The sequence below is a fragment of the Macadamia integrifolia genome, chromosome 12 (genome assembly GCF_013358625.1).
Source record: "Macadamia integrifolia cultivar HAES 741 chromosome 12, SCU_Mint_v3, whole genome shotgun sequence".
NCBI lineage: Eukaryota > Viridiplantae > Streptophyta > Magnoliopsida > Proteales > Proteaceae > Macadamia > Macadamia integrifolia.
In genome coordinates, this window is record NC_056568.1 from 29,871,182 (window position 1) to 29,888,661 (window position 17,480).

The following is a 17,480-nucleotide window of genomic DNA, read 5'->3' on the forward strand; positions in this document are numbered from 1 at the left end:
AATACCTTGAAAGGTTTGATTGCTACCTAGTAAAGCAATTGACTTATTAGAATCACTCTATTGCTCCACTTAATCCCTACCATTGTATTAAATGAGGAATGGCTTTAAGAAACTAAAGGTTTACTTAAACAAATGTTTTTAATTGGTTAATATTCTCCGCAATATCCCATTCATCCCTCTCGGAGAGGAATGGATTGCCAACAAATGCCGTGAAAACTAATTGTAACCATGAAACTTTCAAACCCATCAAACCTAAAAAATCTGAAACCTTTAACCAAAAATTTTGAAACAATGAAACCCGGAAATCCAATTCATGAAACCAGACGTAAAACATCACACGAAAATTCAAGAAACATGAAACTCTAACCCGAGCCACCGAACCCTAATGAGAACCCTAAGAGTGCCCCACACATAAACAACAAAATTTCTAAGGTAGCTTATGAAAGTTAATGTCCCATCTATCCAAAGGTCAAATTCCTAAATCATCAATCCACATGGCTGAAAAACAGAGTGTGCTGGAAAGGCTTCTGGCTGAAGGCGTGATGATAGAAACCTCCCCTCCTCCCACTCCCCATTTTCTTCTCTTTCATGTGTCCGTGTTGTCATGCTTGTCCAGAGGAACAATGCCCTTCCAAGTAATTTAGAAAGATTCGTCAGTCATTCCTTTCTGCCTAATCAGAAAACCATCAAGACACTGATCGCAAAATATTGATCAGAGGAGTCACCAACGCTACAAACTGCATCCAACCGCTTGAATGTGGAAATGAAAGATAGTTGGAAAACCAGGTTTTCAGATTCAACTCGCAGAAAAACCCAGTGACTTGGCTTGGTCAAACTTAGTCATAGTGAGTCACTTTTTTATTTCTTTTAAATGCAATAAATATGTATAAATTAATAATAATAAAAAATTCACAAAAATGAAAAAAAGGGAACCACATAACATTGGATTTTGAGCTAATACATTTGCAATAACATAAGTGAACTATTGAAGTAATAAGCCGGTATAATAGTAATTTAAAAAATTGATTAGACTTGCCGAGTTTAGAGTGACTTAGGTAAAAGGACCTAATCATATTCGACTGGGATAAATCAATACTGAATCTTGTCATTTTTTTCTTTGGCCTTGGCCTTGGCCGAGTCCACATGAATCTTGACAAGGGTTTCCAAAAAATTTGACTCAACTCAAGTGACCCCCCTAGTCAAAACCTGGTTTTCCAACTATTATGAGACACCAAAAATGTAAAAGAATACCAATAATCACTCACCAAAAAAGAAAAGAAAGTGACTACCCAATGCTCAGAATTGGAGCCCATATTCTCGAGCTGCATCAGCGAGTGCTTCAATACGTCCATGGTAAGGGTAGCCACCTCGATCAAAGGCCACCTTTGTGATCCCCTTCTCCAAGCAGGACTTAGCAATTACTTCACCCACCTTCTTTGCCACTTCCTGATGCAAAAAGCTTCCCAAATTGAGAACTCTGCACTTAGAGATATTATAAATCAATAAGAAAAAGATCACCTATCAAGAAGTGTAATCCACCATATTACAAGCAAACAGTGGAAATAGACCACTAGCATTTGAGATCAAGTTCACATTCGCATGTAACATAAACTAATCCTCATCATATTGAAAGGAAAGCTGAATTTGCAAGAACCATGCAAATATAGCAAACCCAATTTAGTTAATAAGAAAAATCAAATGGATTTCATTTTACTTGCCCATGGTTCTTATTTGCAAACTTACAATGGTGGGTCCAGAGGTATAATCAAACACCTCCGTGATGGGTTTCTGCATTGTTGAAGCTGAAGCAAGGGTATGCATCTTACTGTCGTCTATCACTTGGACATAGAGATGCTTGTTGGAGCGGAAGACAGACAACCTCGGCCTCTCTGGTGTCCCTTCCACCTAAGAAAGTATTAGAACATAGAAAGAGACAGATTTAGTGTCATTAATTTAAGATATAGAGAAATGTCAATAAAAAAAGCATGAAACTGACAAAACCAACCACAATGCTATATAAATGATATTGCACTTTTAAAAATAAAGGGAGGACAAAGAAAGGGTCTCCATCACCACCCAGAAAAATCTACAGGTTTTATGAACTTTTGTCGTTCAAACAAACTGGTCAAACAGGTTGCTCAGTTTTAAATAAACTTATTGCCATATCATTACATAGGAGAATGAAAATTCATCCCATCCCATGGATCATAGTATTTAACCAATAGCAATAACCACATATCAAACCAAGGAAGAAATAAAAAATAACTGATAAAAGCACCAAAAGAAAAAACCAACCTAGAATTACTCATAAGAACTAGTTCAATAAACCTTGACACGCACCTATATAACTTCAGGAGTTGGATATCTGCATATTTAAATGGTTACTTTTCCTTAATTGATCGTATTCTTCGTCCATCCACCCAGTAACATGCCAGTTACACATCTCCGAGGAGTCTTATGATCACCGTTACGTTTATTTCAGCCCATAGAGCTTCCTACTAGCACAACATCTACCATTGAATTCCCAGAATTGAAAGACTGTACCATGCACACATAGATTTCAACCAAGGGTGCAACAGTGGTTATAACTCACGTAACATTTGCCCAGAGACCCAACATAGTTTTCCACCCCAAAATCCATATCAGTTTCAGTTTCAGTTTCAGCTTCCTATCTATTTTTCTTATGCTCAATTCATAGATGATGGTGCTGATAAACTGTTCATGTCACCAGTCACCAGAATCTAGAATGCTTTCTTATTCCACCCACAAAGATCCCAAGATTCAATTTTCACAATAGAACTCAAATCGATATCCCAACTCTTGGAGAATTCCACATCTCTGGTTCCACTTGCTCTAACTTATGCATACCTCCTGAGTGCCCTAAAAATCTATTTCAAGGGAGATGGGGGGACAGCAGAAAGAAAGTGGTGGGGACTACATCAACCATTGGTGAAACAGATGTCATTAGGGTATAGAGAGGAAAAGCACATCATGGGAAAAACATGGGCATAGACCAAATGGGATCCCTATTCAAAGCTCTTAAACAAGATTTTGAACATAACTATCCTGCTCAATATTATTATTATTATTTTCTCATTTTTCATCTGGATTCTGGATAGTCAATACATCTATTAGGAGGAACCAACTGGACTCGCCCAGAAATAGGAACCGTGAACACACGAAATATAGGGAATCCACCCATAAAACATCAACAGCTTTGCCGGTCAAAAGACCTAGAGGTCAACAACACAAACAAGAAATCTAGGCAGAAAGCAATGGGAGGAGGAATCAAAGGTAGAGCAATGCAGAGATGATGGAGGAATATACATAATATGATACCGACAACCACCCCCCCCCCCTCACAAAATAAAATACCGTTCCAAAAATGGGCATTAGAAATTGCTTTTCATAGTAGAGCATTCATTACCTCAGCAACAACTGTAGATAAAAAATAAGAAAAGGAAAGAAACTGAGAATATATAGAATTTAATCCATACACAAACATGTAATGGGGAAAGAGAAGCATAATCAATTAAAACTATCAAGAAGTAATAATCTATAGACCAAATGCATTCGACTGATGTAAGATAAATTATAGCAAAAAGGAACACTCAGAAAATCTGCAGAAAGTCTGCCAAGTAAACATTGGCGCCTCAGTTTTAGCCCCACAACCCCCCCCCACCCCCCAAAAAAAAAAAAAAGGAAAACGCTTAGGTGAATTGAAGTTGCATCTAGAAGAAGAAGATTTTAGGGACTTAGATTAGAAGGTGGCACCGGGGGGGGGGGGGGGGTTGGTCGTGTCAATCCTAGGATCAACGGCAAAATGACAACAACCAGTCCAACAGACGGGACCTAAATGCATGAAACCAAATAGTTTTCAGATTTTTTGCATAGAAGGAACTAATACTGGTAAAGAAAAGAGGAGAAGCAAGGAACGCTCAGAACCTTCTTTCTAATACGAGAGTGTCGAGCGAGCCTGTCATCTCCTCTGGTTCTAGCCTTGGCTACAATTAGCGGTGACGAAAGGGTTGTCGGCGCGACCGACTTGGATGGCAGAGAGAATTGTTGCGAAGACGCAAAAGCGTTGTGAAGGAAGGATAGAGAGACGGACATGGCTTAATGGGTTCCCCTCTTTCCAGTTCCCTGATGCCTGAGCTCTCGCGTTCCTGAAGCCTCGACTGTCCACAGTCCACACCCACCCAATCCTGCAAGTATAGCATATTGATATATCTCATATTCTAGGCCCCACCTAGAAGGAAAATATATACCCCTTATCTATTCTGGGTAGCAATCCAAATAGACGGATAGGATGAGTGGATCCGGATATCCCTCTCTTGTTTTTTTTTTTTTTTTTTAAGGGTTAATTTCACATCCCTCATTTGAGTTAAGGCGAAATATCACCTGGACCCACCACCTTGGCGAAAAGATCACTTTCCTCCCTTACAAGAAGAAGATGCTATCTAATAACCCCCAACCGTTAGTTTTAACTGTTAAGTCAAGTTAAAATTTTTATAATTCTTAAAATACCCCCTATTTGTCTAATACCTCAGCTAACCTCATACCATACGAAACCCTTTCCTTCCCCCTTTCTCCCGTTCTCTCTGAAAATCGCGAGTTAGAGGAGCCCGGATATCTATTTCTCACTTGAACGAGAAGGAGAAGGAGACGGAGGAGGAGGAGCATCGGCTGTAGGAGGAGGAGCATCAACTGTAGGAGAAGGAGAAACGGCTGTATATACGAAAACCCAGATCCCCCCTGCAATTTGAAGCTGTAGGAGAAGGAATATCTTCAATCGGCTTCAAGTTCTTGCGATTCGGTGCCCATACTCTGCAGGTAACACCCATTCGCTGAATCATCTTCAATCGGCTTCTTATTTATTTTTATTTTTTTGTAATTTTGGGAGGGGGGATCTTGAGCCATGTTTTTGCTCAAAGGGTTTTCTTTTTCAAGGGAAATTTTCAGAGCCGAAAATCGTACTGTGAATCTCACAACGCGTTAAAGAGAAACTTTTAGGTAAGTTAATTTGAAAACTCATCGAAATGTGAAATTGTTAATTGTTATAAATTTTGTTACTGTAGTTTCATCAGGTAGTTTCATGCTATAAGTCCATTGATGATTCTCTGTTCTTTAGAAATGGGTTCAAATATTCTACATTGAATCCTAATTAAGGGTTTTGAGAGTTTGGTTTATTTTGAAACAGGGAAAATGAGGGAGATATAGTAATATCCCCATCTAACTTCTTCTTCTTCCTTTCTTTGAGAGCTCTGTCTTTGTTATTTTATATTTGTTACTTGCTATCACCATGAATTCTTTTTAATTGCTCTTTGTAGATTATTGTGAATAGTTTGGCATTTGAATATCTAAATTCTTGTTCTCTCCTGAAATCTTGATGACCTCTCTCTTTCACTGTCTCCCCCAACCCTTGTTGAAATCATTTAGAATTACAGAAGATTCAGTTCTTAATTGGGTCAAAAGTTATCAAATTTTACACTCTCAGTATCTAGAAGGAAATGATAATATAATTTCTATGGGTCATCCTAACAAAAGTTTAGTCAGGATTGGCCAATCCAGACAAGGACAGCCATCCTTGAGCCTACTTTTTTGGCTTGACACTTCCACAAAGTATGATAAGTATCCTGCAAACATTTATTTATTTTTTTAAAGCTCTATTTTTGAATATTCATTCATTTTTTTCTCTTTTAATAACTCAACTTTCTATATTGTTGTAGTTATCACTCAGCTTTCTATATTGTTGTAGTTGGAAGGACCACTTGGAAAGATCTACTTCTGTTCTGTTATGGAGATAGGGGTAGGAATATATTATCACTACAATGCAAACACCTCAAAGCTTACAGTGGTGGATCCAGATGAGTATTGTTACAGAGACATGGTGACCGACATATATAATACTGTTATCAGGCATGTCCCCATAGGTCATAATGTGAGATTTAAGGTGAAATATATTCTTTCGAATAATCAGGATCTGGAGGTTGACAAGGATGAAGTTGTGGTTCAGTTGTTTGAATTGAATTCACAAGTTGATTACATTAACTTATATGTATATGATCTGTATGTTGATGAAAGACCATCTAAAAAATACACAGTAAATGCATTACCTGATCAGCTGGTTAAAAGAGATGATGATGCTATAGTTGATGTTGGTACTATTATCCAACAAAGTCAAGATGGTGTTGGTACTATTATCCAACAAAGGCAGACTAGGTATGGTTCTAATGTACAGCAAGAACAGATGATTGGTGGTAGCAGAAGGAAGCATCACTAGAGAAGTGGTGGGGAATCCTTTAAGGCTTCCAATAGTAAAGGGACTGCTGGAATTGAAACTGATAAAAATACAGTTAGTAGTGGTGGAATTGAAATGATAAGTGATAATAACTGTGATGAAGAGAGTGACAAGGATTGGAAATTAAATAGTGAAGAAAATAGCTTGGAAGATACTGATAGTGATCAGGAAATTGAGCCAGAAAAAGAGCATTAATCTGACCTGCAGGATGATGTAAGAAGGGATCAGTCAGGTAATAATATAAATGATGTGCATGATAGTTGGTCTGATTATGATTCTGATGAATTTTACAAACCATATGTTGAGAATGTTAGTTCTGTTGGTACTGAGAAAAATAAATTAGAGGTTGGAATGGTTTTTGATGATGTTAATCACTTCAGGTCTGTACTTAGGGACCATGTAATTCAAGAAGGCTTTCAAATTTTGAGGGTTAAGAAGGAGGAAACTAGAGTAAGAGCTGTGTGTGCCTCAGAAGGATGTACATGGAGCATCTTTGCTTCACCTTGTGATCTTGGAGCTACATTTATGATAAAATCAATGTGTAATAAGCATTGTTGTGGGAGAGTTGATCAAAAAAAAAATGTTACATCCACATGGGTAGCTTTCCATCTTGCAGCACAGCTAAGGGCAGACCCAGACATGAATACTGATGCAATGAAGGCATATTTCATGGATAATTTTAGGATCAATGTCCCTTACCAGACATTGTATAAAGCCAAGAAGAGAGCAAGTGTGCTGAATGAAGGCAGCCATTCCAAGTCATATGCCAAGCTACCTGTATATGGTGAAATGATATTAGAAAGAAACCCAGGGTGTATGTTCAAATTCCAGTTTTATGAGAGGACCATAATGTCAGATCCCCCTGTGTTTAAAAGGCAATTTGTTAGCTTTAAGGTATGTGTAGATGGCTTTTTAAATGGGTGCAGACCCTTCATTGGGGTAGATGGTTGTCATCTAAAGAGGGGCATATGGAGGTGTTTTGTTGGCAGCAGTGACTGTTGATGAGAATAAAGGACTGTTCCCAATTGCATATGGTGTGGTAGAATGTGAATGCAAAGAGAGTTGGAATTTCTTCCTCATCAATTTGTATGTCATTCTAAATAAAGCCAATTATGTCAAACCCATCACTTTCATGTCTGACAAACAGAAGGTATGGTAACATGTATTCCCAATTCAGTTTTAGTATATTCATATAATCAATATCATGATTAGTAATGACTAAAATTTTTTCTTATTTGTTTGTTTGTTATAGGGACTATGTGATGCTATCTCCAATACATTCCCGGGATCTCATCACAGATGGTGTAGTAGACATCTATATGCTAATTTCAAGTCTCTACATCCTGGGGTATTGCTGAGAAAGCATTTTTCGAAAGCAGCGAAGGCATCAAACCAATTTTACTTTGACAAAGCAATGAATGACATGAAAGCCACCAAGAAGGAAGCTTTTGATTGGCTGAGTAGGAATCCTCCAAATTTGTGGGCAAGGCATGCCTTTGATTTCAGCTGTAAATCTGATCATATCACTAATAATATGACAGAATCATTTAACCAGGTGATTGGACCGTACAGAGGAAAACCAATACTGATTTTGATTGATGAGATCAGGAAGCAACTGATGAAGAAGATGCAACAAAGATATCAATTGGGGTGTAGCTTTAAGGGTAGAGTCACACCTAAAATCAAGACTAAATTGGATGTGGGGCCCCTGAAGCTAGGGGGTGCATGGGCCTTACTGCTAGAATAGATGAATTTGAAGTCACAGATAGTGATGGGAGATATGTGGTAGATTTAAGGAAGCATACTTGTACCTGTAGAGTATGGGATTGTTCTGGACTGCCATGCAAGCATTCAGCTGCTTGTGTAAGATACAAGAGAGAGCTTGGAAAAGTACTGTGATGAGTACTACAGTGTGGCAAAGCACATGACAGTTTACAAGGACATTATTCATGTAATGCCTGGTCTAGATGAGTTGAAGGAGGAACACATGATGGAGATTGTTCAACCTCCACCTTTAAAAAGGTTGGTTGGTAGACCAAGTAAGTGTAGGAGAAAGGCCCCAGATGAACCATCAGGACAGTTCAGAAGAAGATCCCAAACTAGCCGGTATAGTAGATGCAAGTCCATTGATCACAATGTGAGGAGATGTAAAGGAGCCCCAATGAAAGACAAAGCTGCTTCTTCTGGGAAGACAGTCGGGATAAAGGTATTAGGTTTAATTCTAATCATGTTTTCTTTTTGGTTTGTGTAGAGGAAGGAGAGAAGTATGGGAAGCCAATCTAGCATCAACAGTTCACAGATATTGACCAGGTCACAAGCTTCTTCTACCACTACTGAAGTGAACATACAGTTGAAGGCTAAAGCACAGTTGAAATCAAAAGAAGAGAAAAGAAAAGCACGAGAAGCGCAGAAAAAGGCAAGGAATGAAGGGAGTACATCTGGAGCACACCGAGAATGTTGAAGGCTTTCAAATGGGATTGGACATATTAGCTTGGGATGGAATGCGATATCACTTTGTAATCTTTTTTGAGCATTATTGTATTCCTTAAGTAGGTGGATGGCACTAGTAATTGGCTGATGTGTTTTTGAATTTTTTTTTTTTTTTTTTTTTGGGAGATATTAAACTTGCTATCAGTTCTTGAATCATTGGCTGATGTGGTTTTTTATGTTTTTTTGGAAGATATTAAACTTATATGTTTATTAGACAAGTTAAATTTATATGTTCATATATGATTGCATTATCAGTTACATTTTGGAATGTCAAATATAGAGGCAAAATGCTGTCAAATTTTTTTTTTCTTTTGTATATTGAACATATTGAATGAACCCATACAACCCTCACATTTTCAGCTTCAACAGTTCATTGAAACATGTACCAACAATAATGGAAGAAGTAACAAAATTCAGGTTCAATGATACCCATAGCCCTCAACTCCCAAACACCTTTGATCATTTGTTGATGTGTTTAATTTGTAAATGGGAAGCTTCAATTTGTACCCATAGCTTTCTTTCAAATTATTTTGGCCATTGTCCAAATCTTCTCTCCTCCACATCATCATCAAAAGATTGTTCAAATCATACAAAGCAAGAAAAAAAATCGTCCCTTGGAGGGAGAAAAAGAAGAGACAAATAAATTTAAAAAAAAAAAAAAGGAAAGAAAATAAGCAAAAAAAAATAAAAATTATAGGAAATTTCTCCAAGTTTATTTCTCTCTTCTCTCTCCTCCACCTTAACATTTTTTTGTCTAAAAAGATCTCACTACCAATTGTGGGTTTCTCCCTTTTAGGAAAGAAAAATTTATTACCCTATCTCCCCATTCCCTATAAATACAACTCATGTAAGAGGAGGGGAGGACACTTCATTCCTCTTCTAGGGTTTTTTTTTAGTTGCTCTATCTTTCTCTAGTTTTCTCTTTCTCTAGCTCTAGTTCTAGGTTTATGCTTTAAACACTTTTGGAAGTTCTTTTTATTCAATTAATGCAAACACTTTTGTTTTTGATTCAGTCTTTTATGTTTATGATTTATGCAATTGAGTTGTAATTTTTAAAGTTATAGTTCTAGGCTTAGATCTAGGTGACAAGATCACCAGCCGTGGAGCATTTTTTTTTTTTTCAAGATTTGTTTTCTCCAGGCCTAGAAATTTCAGATTTGGTTCATTCCAGATCTGGTTTTTAGGATTGGCAGTATCTCAAATCATCCAAGCTTTCAAATTTAAGCATTGATTCAGGTAGGTAGGCTTCTTCAATAGTCTTCTCTCCCCCCTCTCATTCCCTCTTCTGACTACCCTTCATTTCTTAATTTAGGATTTTAATTTCAGTTGTTATATTATTGCTTTCCCTTTCCCCCAAGGTTCATGGCTAGTGTATGTGTTGGTTTTGCCCCTCCTAACCATAGAACCATCAATTTATTGCTTTTATTTTAATTGTCTCATTTTCCCTAAAGCCAAGTAGAGTAACCCTTGTAAGAGTAACTCTCTGGTCAAGTAGGTAAGCTCATATTATGATGCATCCCTCGGGCTAAGTAGAGAAACCTACTTGTGAGTCTCTCTCTAGCTTTATCCCCTTTCTTTTACTTTATTTTTATTTCAGTATTTTTTTCCTTTATTATCTTTTTTTTTTTAATTGCGTGGGTTGTTGATTTTTAGTAATTTATTTATTTAATTTTAATTGCATAACTTACGTCTTTAAATTCTTAGATGACGAATGGTTAGGACGTTATTTTAGATACATATGTTTAGGACGGTAATTATAATTAGATCATAACCAGTAATCAGTTCACTTTTGCATTATTAAAAGAAAAATAAAATAAAGTGATTGCTCTCCCTGTGTTAGACCCGTAGCTACACTACTTCGTACGCTTGCGATTACATTTTAAAATCCCAAACAAGTTTTGGCACCGTTACCGGGGAGACAGTTCCATGTTATTTTTCATTTTCTTTTGGTAAATCGGAGTACTTTATATGCTTTATTTTGTTTTTCCTTTTCTTTTATTGAATTCCTGATATTCAAACTTAAGACCTCCTGGTGAGCAAGGGAATTTTGCATACCATAGCTCACCAACTACATTAGATAGTTGTTGTTGGAGAGATATGACGCCCGATAATGCTTAAAGTCTTTAAAATATAAACCTGCAAAAAATGAGTAAAACCCAAGGTAGCTCCATTCTAAATATATAAAATGCATGTTTTATTACTCTAGATTTCACATATAAATGTGCTCATCAACCATTCATGATGACATGCAATGATTCCACTTGAGGATTATCAAGTTCATTCAATCTAATGCTTATCAACATAAAACATCTAATTCATGTAACAAAGAAGAAAGAGAAATGGTTGCAAGTACTCCAATACTATGACACTATGTTACCCATACAAAATAGTTAGGTTACAAGTACTCCAATACAAGTCCTCCCTCACCTCATGAATCCCGACTTGTAAGCCATGGACTTGTACTACCAAGCCTTGCACCTCCGCTTGCAACTCAAGCAATTCACAAATGGGGGTGTTTGATGGTACTTCTCTGTTGGGTAAGTCGATGACTAGTGCATTAATGGGATCACACCAAGCTAAGAATTTACATCCATTCAAGTTTGGACAGCGATAAAAGAGTCTATTCAGATTATCATTTGTCTCAAAGATCCGAATGACATCATTTAGTGCATCAGACTTGCTGCAACCAACACTTGAAGTAGACATTTATCAACAAATATCAGGAATGAAAATCACATTTATTTGTAAACCAAAGAAATGGAATCTAATCGAATAAAGGATTAAGAACTTTGTCATTGAGGTCTTCCATTCTAGCCAAGTTTTTCTATAGTATAGATTGTAACAGAGAAATTCTTACTAGAATTGAACTAAATCTACTATCATATCACCCATTTTGATTTTCTTCCAATTAAATTCAACAATATTGATATATAACATATTATGAACTTGCAGCCGATTGAAGAACTTACAGCGATTGTACAGCTCAAATCTGAGAAATTTTACAGTTCAAATTTTAGGAGAGAGAGAGAGAGAGGGAGAGAGAGAGAGAGAGACTTCTAGAATTGTACAGCTAGAATGGGCACCGAATCACAAGAACTTGAAGCCAATTGAAGATGTTCCTTCTCCTTCCCCTACAGCTTCAAATCGCAGGGGGGATCTGGGTTTTCGTATATACATCCGCTTCTCCTACAAGCTCCTCCTCCTACAGCCGATGCTCCTAGCTGATGCTCCTTCTCCTTCTCCTTTAAGCGAGAAACCGCACTTTAGGGCTCCTCTAACTCGCAATTTTCAGAGAGAATGGAAGAAAGAGGGAAGGAAAGGGTTTTGTATGCTACGAGGGTAGCCTAGGTATTAGGCAAATAGGGGGTATTTTAAGGATTATAAAAAAATTAACTTGACTTATAAGCCAGAACTAACGGTTGGGGCTGTTAGTAACGTCTTTTTCTTGTAGGGGAGGGGAGTGATATTTTCGCAGAAGTGATGGGTCCAGATAATATTTCACCTTAGTTTAGGGGAGGGGAATAAAGTTTACCCTTTTTTTTATAACAAATGTCCCCTGATTGCCCCTATTGTAACTTGGACCTTCCATTTTTATCTTAAAAAAAAAAAAAACCTTGACTTGGAGCTTCCACCGCTATTTTATTTTTATTTTTTTTTTAAATGTAAAAAGGACTGATATGATTCACTCTCACTCTATATCTATCAATTATCTCATCTATTTAACTATATCTCAATCTAAAATTCCTTAAGATCATCTACTTATATTTTATTTTTTATTATTCATTGATATCTAATCGAATAAGAGAGATTATGTTCCTAATCATCCAAATTTGGATTTAGACTCCTCTGATCGAATACAAATACCCTAACACAAAATTCGGATTTTCAACTATTTATTTACATCCCTTTCAAAAGACTCCCACCACAATATCGACATCTTTCCATGAATACCCTTCTTTATTTCATGTTCTCCATCCACCCCACCCCAATTCTTGTGACTAAAATAAGCCAATTCAAGCATAATTAATCTTATATAAGAAGTAGACACAAATAGAAAATGATTCTCACTAAAGCAGTTTGTTTTGCCACATGAATACTCTTTGTTCTTCACTCTCGATGGATGATACACAAATGGGAGGTTATATGAAAACAAAGACCAAAAGAAATGCCAATCATAGCACTTTCCTCACATGGAAAACTTCCAGCAGGTTTGGTATGATAGATTTTGGAGGAGAGGGAACAATTGATGAGATTGAAAGGTTTGGTATTTTGAAATAAAATGATAAAAGGCTTACGAAAACAAAAATATGACCACCGTAGTACACAAAAAAAAGGTTATGAAAACTTTTTTTTTGGGGGGGGGAGGGGGGTGGTGGGTGTTTTGAAAAATAGGCCCATTCTGTTTCCAAAAACAGTGTTTTTAGAAACAAATGTATTATCAAACTTTTTTTTGTTATAAAATTGTGGATCCAGTTTTTATCCACAGGTTGTGTCGGCAACTGTTGGATGAGAGTGGTAGCAATTGAAGACACTGACATTTAAATGTACACTTTCGTGCACAAAACTCTTTTCTAAATTATCTTTTCAATTCTCAAAACAGAAAAATAATTTTCCAAGGAGATCGTTATCTCTTCTCTTTTTCTTTCGAGGTTTTAAAGAGGGGTCTTTTTTTTTTGGAAATAAAAGTCCATTCAAGAAAAAAAAAAAAATCCATTAATAAGACTACGAATAGAATCAGGTCTAGCTTCAAAAGCTAACTGGTGAGCAACACAAACTTGTTACAGTAATATTTAACGATGTCAAAATGTACAAAATCCCTGAAGTGTTCTAAATCCATAAAAAAATGTAATAACTCCCATGGCCAAACTCTTCGCTCCTACTTAAATAAATTGATGATTTCTCTATAACCAGTTCAGATTTGTAACATTCGTGACTCCTAATTGCTGCACCTACAACACTCCAGCAAGAATATCTCTGATCTCTTATTCTTATGCACTTCCTGCAAAATTATATTTAAGGGAGGCACAAATATAGGAGCCATCTAGAAAAAAAAATCAGTCCCCCTTGTAGTCATCCTTTAAAAAACTTACATTAGAATTATAAGACATGACGTGCTTGGTATAAAGCCCAGACAATCGGACCAATGTACGAATGAATCAGGTCCAGGAGGGGTCTGCCTTGCTTTAAATAGAGACGACTTTTGTTTCTATAACCTATCACCTTCATTTTTTTTACCGGAGCATCTCAAGTTAGGGGCAAATTGGAGATATCAACGGAAAATAGAAGGGTGAGGACGGCTGCAGCTGGCTTGGGGCCTTGCCCCCAAGAGGTCTCAGTTTCGAGACCCTCCTCCCCCTCCCCCTCCCCCTCCCGTTCCCCCTGTGTCCCCCATCCCCATTGTCCCCCTATTCCCCTGTAAAGAAGTTACCGGTACTTTACATCAACGCATAGCCGGTAGCTGATGTCAACTGGAAAAGAAACCAATGCATAAAAAATATGTGAGCCACACAATGACGAGAAGTATAGAGCTAAAACAGTAACAATGACTATAGAAGTCAATAGAGATACCGACCATTACATGCGTGGAACTTTTGGATTTTATTCTATCCATCAGACTCCTAAACTCAGCAAATAACTTTCCATAGTTTGTTTCTGATTAGAATTGTTTTATTTGATCTCTCTTCCTCAGGCGAATCATGATTCGATTTGTTCGTCTGACATTGGTTATGTGTTCTCCTTTTTGCTGAAATTGAACTATAGCATCCCTTGATCCAATTATCAACCCCTCTTATTATCTAATGGAAGTGCTGAGATGAATCAGCTATTTACGAGGTGTATATTGACCGAGAAATAGTGAACCTATACATTGCAGTGAATACTTTTTTTCATTTTTAACCTTGCTTTGATTCTCTACACGGAAACTCAGAACTTAAAAACTCAAAGCTTTAATGCTTCAGTGGCCATTGCCCTATGATCCCTTGTACTGATTTTCTCAATTTCATCGCCAGAGTTGCCGGTTCAACCACGACTGTCTCTAGTTCCATCTACAGAGTTGCAATGTCCACGATCACACAGCTTAGAGCTTCATATTTAGCCCTTGATAAAGACTGAATATGCAGTAGCTATTCATCACAAAGCATGGTTAAATAAAAGAGGTTAGAAAGCCATTGACACCTTCCAATCCACATCACATGGGACTCACTCTCATAAATTTCCCATCCCTTTTTATCCTTCAAACAAATGGGGCCTTAGACAATGCAAGAACAAGGCCAACAACTGGCCTTCTTCAACCTCTGCAACTCTAAATTTGCAGACCCCGAGTTCAACCCAGCTGTCTACCTTATTTACCCCAAAGCAGCAGATCTGAGCATCTTATCCACATGGCATAAAAACTTTCGGCTGAGCGATTAGGAAAAAAAAAACCAGCATAACATGTGACAACATTATGTAACAGTCTTAAGACTCTAAACCAGCCTTCCATGAAATACGGGCAGCATCCTAATTCTAGACTTGCATGTTTTCAACAATGATTCCAGGTTTCATGGAGCATGACGTCAGTGTGACATGAGTTTCAAAATCCGTAATGCATAAAAGTTGGACAGAACTAATGATTAACAAACCTGTAATGATTACATGTACAAGACTAACATCCATATCAGCAAATCCCCATGTAAAAATGAAAACAATGCAGGGGAAGACTAAACTACGAGGGATTCAACACACCTAAACTGGAAGGTTATAAGCATACATGGGAGAGCCTAGTAATACAAGCTGTGGCAACCCGAAATAGAAAAACACCCAGAGACGACAAATATTTCTGCTGAAAGTTTTGTGCCGTCACCTGGTACCAAAGTCATTGGCTGCAGGGACCTTTGAAGAGTAGCTGGACAAGTCCATGTCTATAAGTGAGAGGTCATATGTCCGAGCAAAAGCATTAGAGCCATCCATAAGTAAGGAAGATTTCATAGCCTCGGGGTCTGAGGAATCCTGCACCGCTCCAGGATTCTTTGGAGTGCTGTTGCCAGAAGAAGAGACACTAGATAGCTGTATATCATCAATCCTGTTCATGAGCATGTGTTTATTTCTTCTCACAGTGTCCATCTCCTGACCTGTTGGCACAAAAGTGCGAGATCGGTATTTCCTCGTTCCCTCGTCACCCTCAGTATGGTTGTAAAGTACATAGTCATGATAAGTAGGGGCAAACTGCAAGAGGAACACAAAAATCAATGTAGGCAGCAGCACCATAGAGGCAAATCATCTACAAGAAACCATATGTGAAAGATGGGAATGGCTGAGACCAAGTCTGACCTGATGTACCGCATCATGGTAGAAGTCATTGAACTTCAGAGCATGTGCAAGGCTTCCTGTCAAACCACCAGAAGCCCCAATGTTTGCACCAGCATACTCTTTGTGCGGAAATGCATAAAGATGACCAACAGCTGCAATAAGCATCTCGACACATATTATAAAATTTTGAAGCTCAGCAGCTTCTTCAGCATTCTTTATGAAGCTGGACTTTGCTGCAAGAAAAACAAGCACACCCTTTTGGGTTGGAGGGAGGGTGGAGGGGGGAGAATGAGATTGATTCCAAATAAAGGTGGTTAAATTCCTCAAGGACAGAGGATGTAGATTGATCTGCAAGCATTTCCAAAATGTATGACAATATCATAAACCAACCACCTCTGAGTTTGTACTTTTTACCAGGCAAATACCCATTCAACCAAGTGTTAACTATGTGGATCCCAAGAAAGTTACACACAAACAAGGAAACAGAGTTTCTTAACTATCAAATGGTTGGAGGCATCAATTATATAGTTACCAATACATTATGATATGACCGATGCAACTATGCAATCCCAGGGTTCAGAAACCGATTTGGTTTCATTATGGGTAATCAACAAGATTCAAATTTTTAAAAAACAATGGCAGTTCGGTAGATAACCGGAAATTTCAAGGCATTGTTAGGTTATGGGGGAAAAAGACAGATAAGGGATTAGTATTTATTGTCTAGGGACAAACTTGGAAAGGGTGATAAGGACGAACTGAAAATAAATAAGGGGTATTCTAGGTATTAAAGAAAACAACCCACGATACGCTGTTTTCAACCTTCCGTCGGGCAGAAAAAAGCGGAAGAACAGATCCAGTTCTTCTAGTAGAACTCCCCCATTCGAAGGTCTCCAAATCTGAAAAATTGGGAATAGAAGCAAAACCCAAAAGCCTCCCAAAAGCCTCACAAAAGCTACAAGGCACCAGGTGGAAGAACAAACAGCAGATTGATTATGAAGATCTGAAACCAAACCCAGCGGTAGGAACCTGGTAAGTTCTGAGTATTGGGTAAGGGTCTTGCGACGGGATAGTTTGGGAGTAGGGATCTAGGTTTCAGGTCGCATGTAGGACTACCATCGACCAAAATCTCAGGCCAATCAGAACTATTCTGAAAGAGTTCCAATGAGATCTTCTAGGACCCCTTTACTGCCAAAACAGAACAGGTATTCGAATGTGCTTATTAAGCTTCTGGACCTTGAGAAAATAACAACCTGGGATGGATTTGACAAATGAAATAGCTGAAATCGAAGGAAGAGAAAGGAGGGAATATCAGATGAGAGAAGAAGAATCAAATAAGAGAGGAAGAGGTCACACAACCTGATTTCTCACCATTCTGGTTAACTAGCTCAACATTGGTAACCCC

At 37.8% G+C, this 17,480-nt stretch overlaps 3 protein-coding genes across 12 annotated transcripts in view; 1 reads left to right on the forward strand and 2 right to left on the reverse strand.

Moving 5' to 3' along the window:
* Positions 1-281: 281 nt before the first annotated feature.
* Positions 282-12,084, reverse strand: LOC122058377 (50S ribosomal protein L18, chloroplastic-like). Of its 6 annotated transcripts, none has more exons than XM_042621043.1 (5): positions 11,860-12,084; positions 7,001-7,076; positions 1,744-1,905; positions 1,266-1,482; positions 282-628 (listed from the first exon to the last, which is right to left on the reverse strand). In XM_042621043.1, exons 2-4 carry the CDS (start codon positions 7,052-7,054, stop codon positions 1,297-1,299), a joined length of 402 nt encoding a protein of 133 aa, XP_042476977.1. In that variant the 5' UTR covers positions 7,055-7,076; positions 11,860-12,084; the 3' UTR covers positions 282-628; positions 1,266-1,296. The 6 variants fall into 6 exon arrangements, with proteins under 6 accessions (XP_042476977.1, XP_042476976.1, XP_042476975.1 ...); XM_042621042.1 differs by having other exon boundaries at positions 11,846-12,084; XM_042621041.1 differs by having other exon boundaries at positions 11,219-12,084.
* Positions 7,276-9,049, forward strand: LOC122058378. The gene is made up of 2 exons (XM_042621044.1): positions 7,276-7,451; positions 7,554-9,049. Exons 1-2 carry the CDS (start codon positions 7,434-7,436, stop codon positions 8,046-8,048), a joined length of 513 nt encoding a protein of 170 aa, XP_042476978.1. The 5' UTR covers positions 7,276-7,433; the 3' UTR covers positions 8,049-9,049.
* Positions 12,085-15,375: 3,291 nt separating the features above from the next.
* Positions 15,376-17,480, reverse strand: part of LOC122058231 (transmembrane protein 184A-like) — a 42,788-nt gene continuing 40,683 nt past the window's right edge. For 3 of the 5 annotated variants that reach the window (XM_042620815.1, XM_042620814.1, XM_042620817.1), the window contains 2 exons: positions 16,100-16,426; positions 15,376-15,994 (listed from right to left, as the gene is read on the reverse strand). In XM_042620815.1, coding sequence (XP_042476749.1) covers positions 15,629-15,994; positions 16,100-16,426 — 693 coding nt within the window. In that variant the 3' untranslated portion in view covers positions 15,376-15,628. The remainder of the gene's footprint in view (positions 15,995-16,099; positions 16,427-17,480) is intronic. The other 2 variants (XM_042620816.1, XM_042620818.1) reach the window with 1 other exon arrangement.

Bases quoted from the DNA above. Each gene is read 5' to 3' on its own strand.
- LOC122058377 (XM_042621038.1), bottom strand. From the start codon at position 4,113: ATGTCCGTCTCTCTATCCTTCCTTCACAACGCTTTTGCGTCTTCGCAA. The intron at 1,906-3,945 runs GTTCTGAGCGTT...ATACTTTCTTAG, and splicing joins ACTCTCGTATTAGAAAGAAG to GTGGAAGGGACACCAGAGAG. The intron at 1,483-1,743 runs GTAAGTTTGCAA...AATATCTCTAAG, and splicing joins ATACCTCTGGACCCACCATT to TGCAGAGTTCTCAATTTGGG.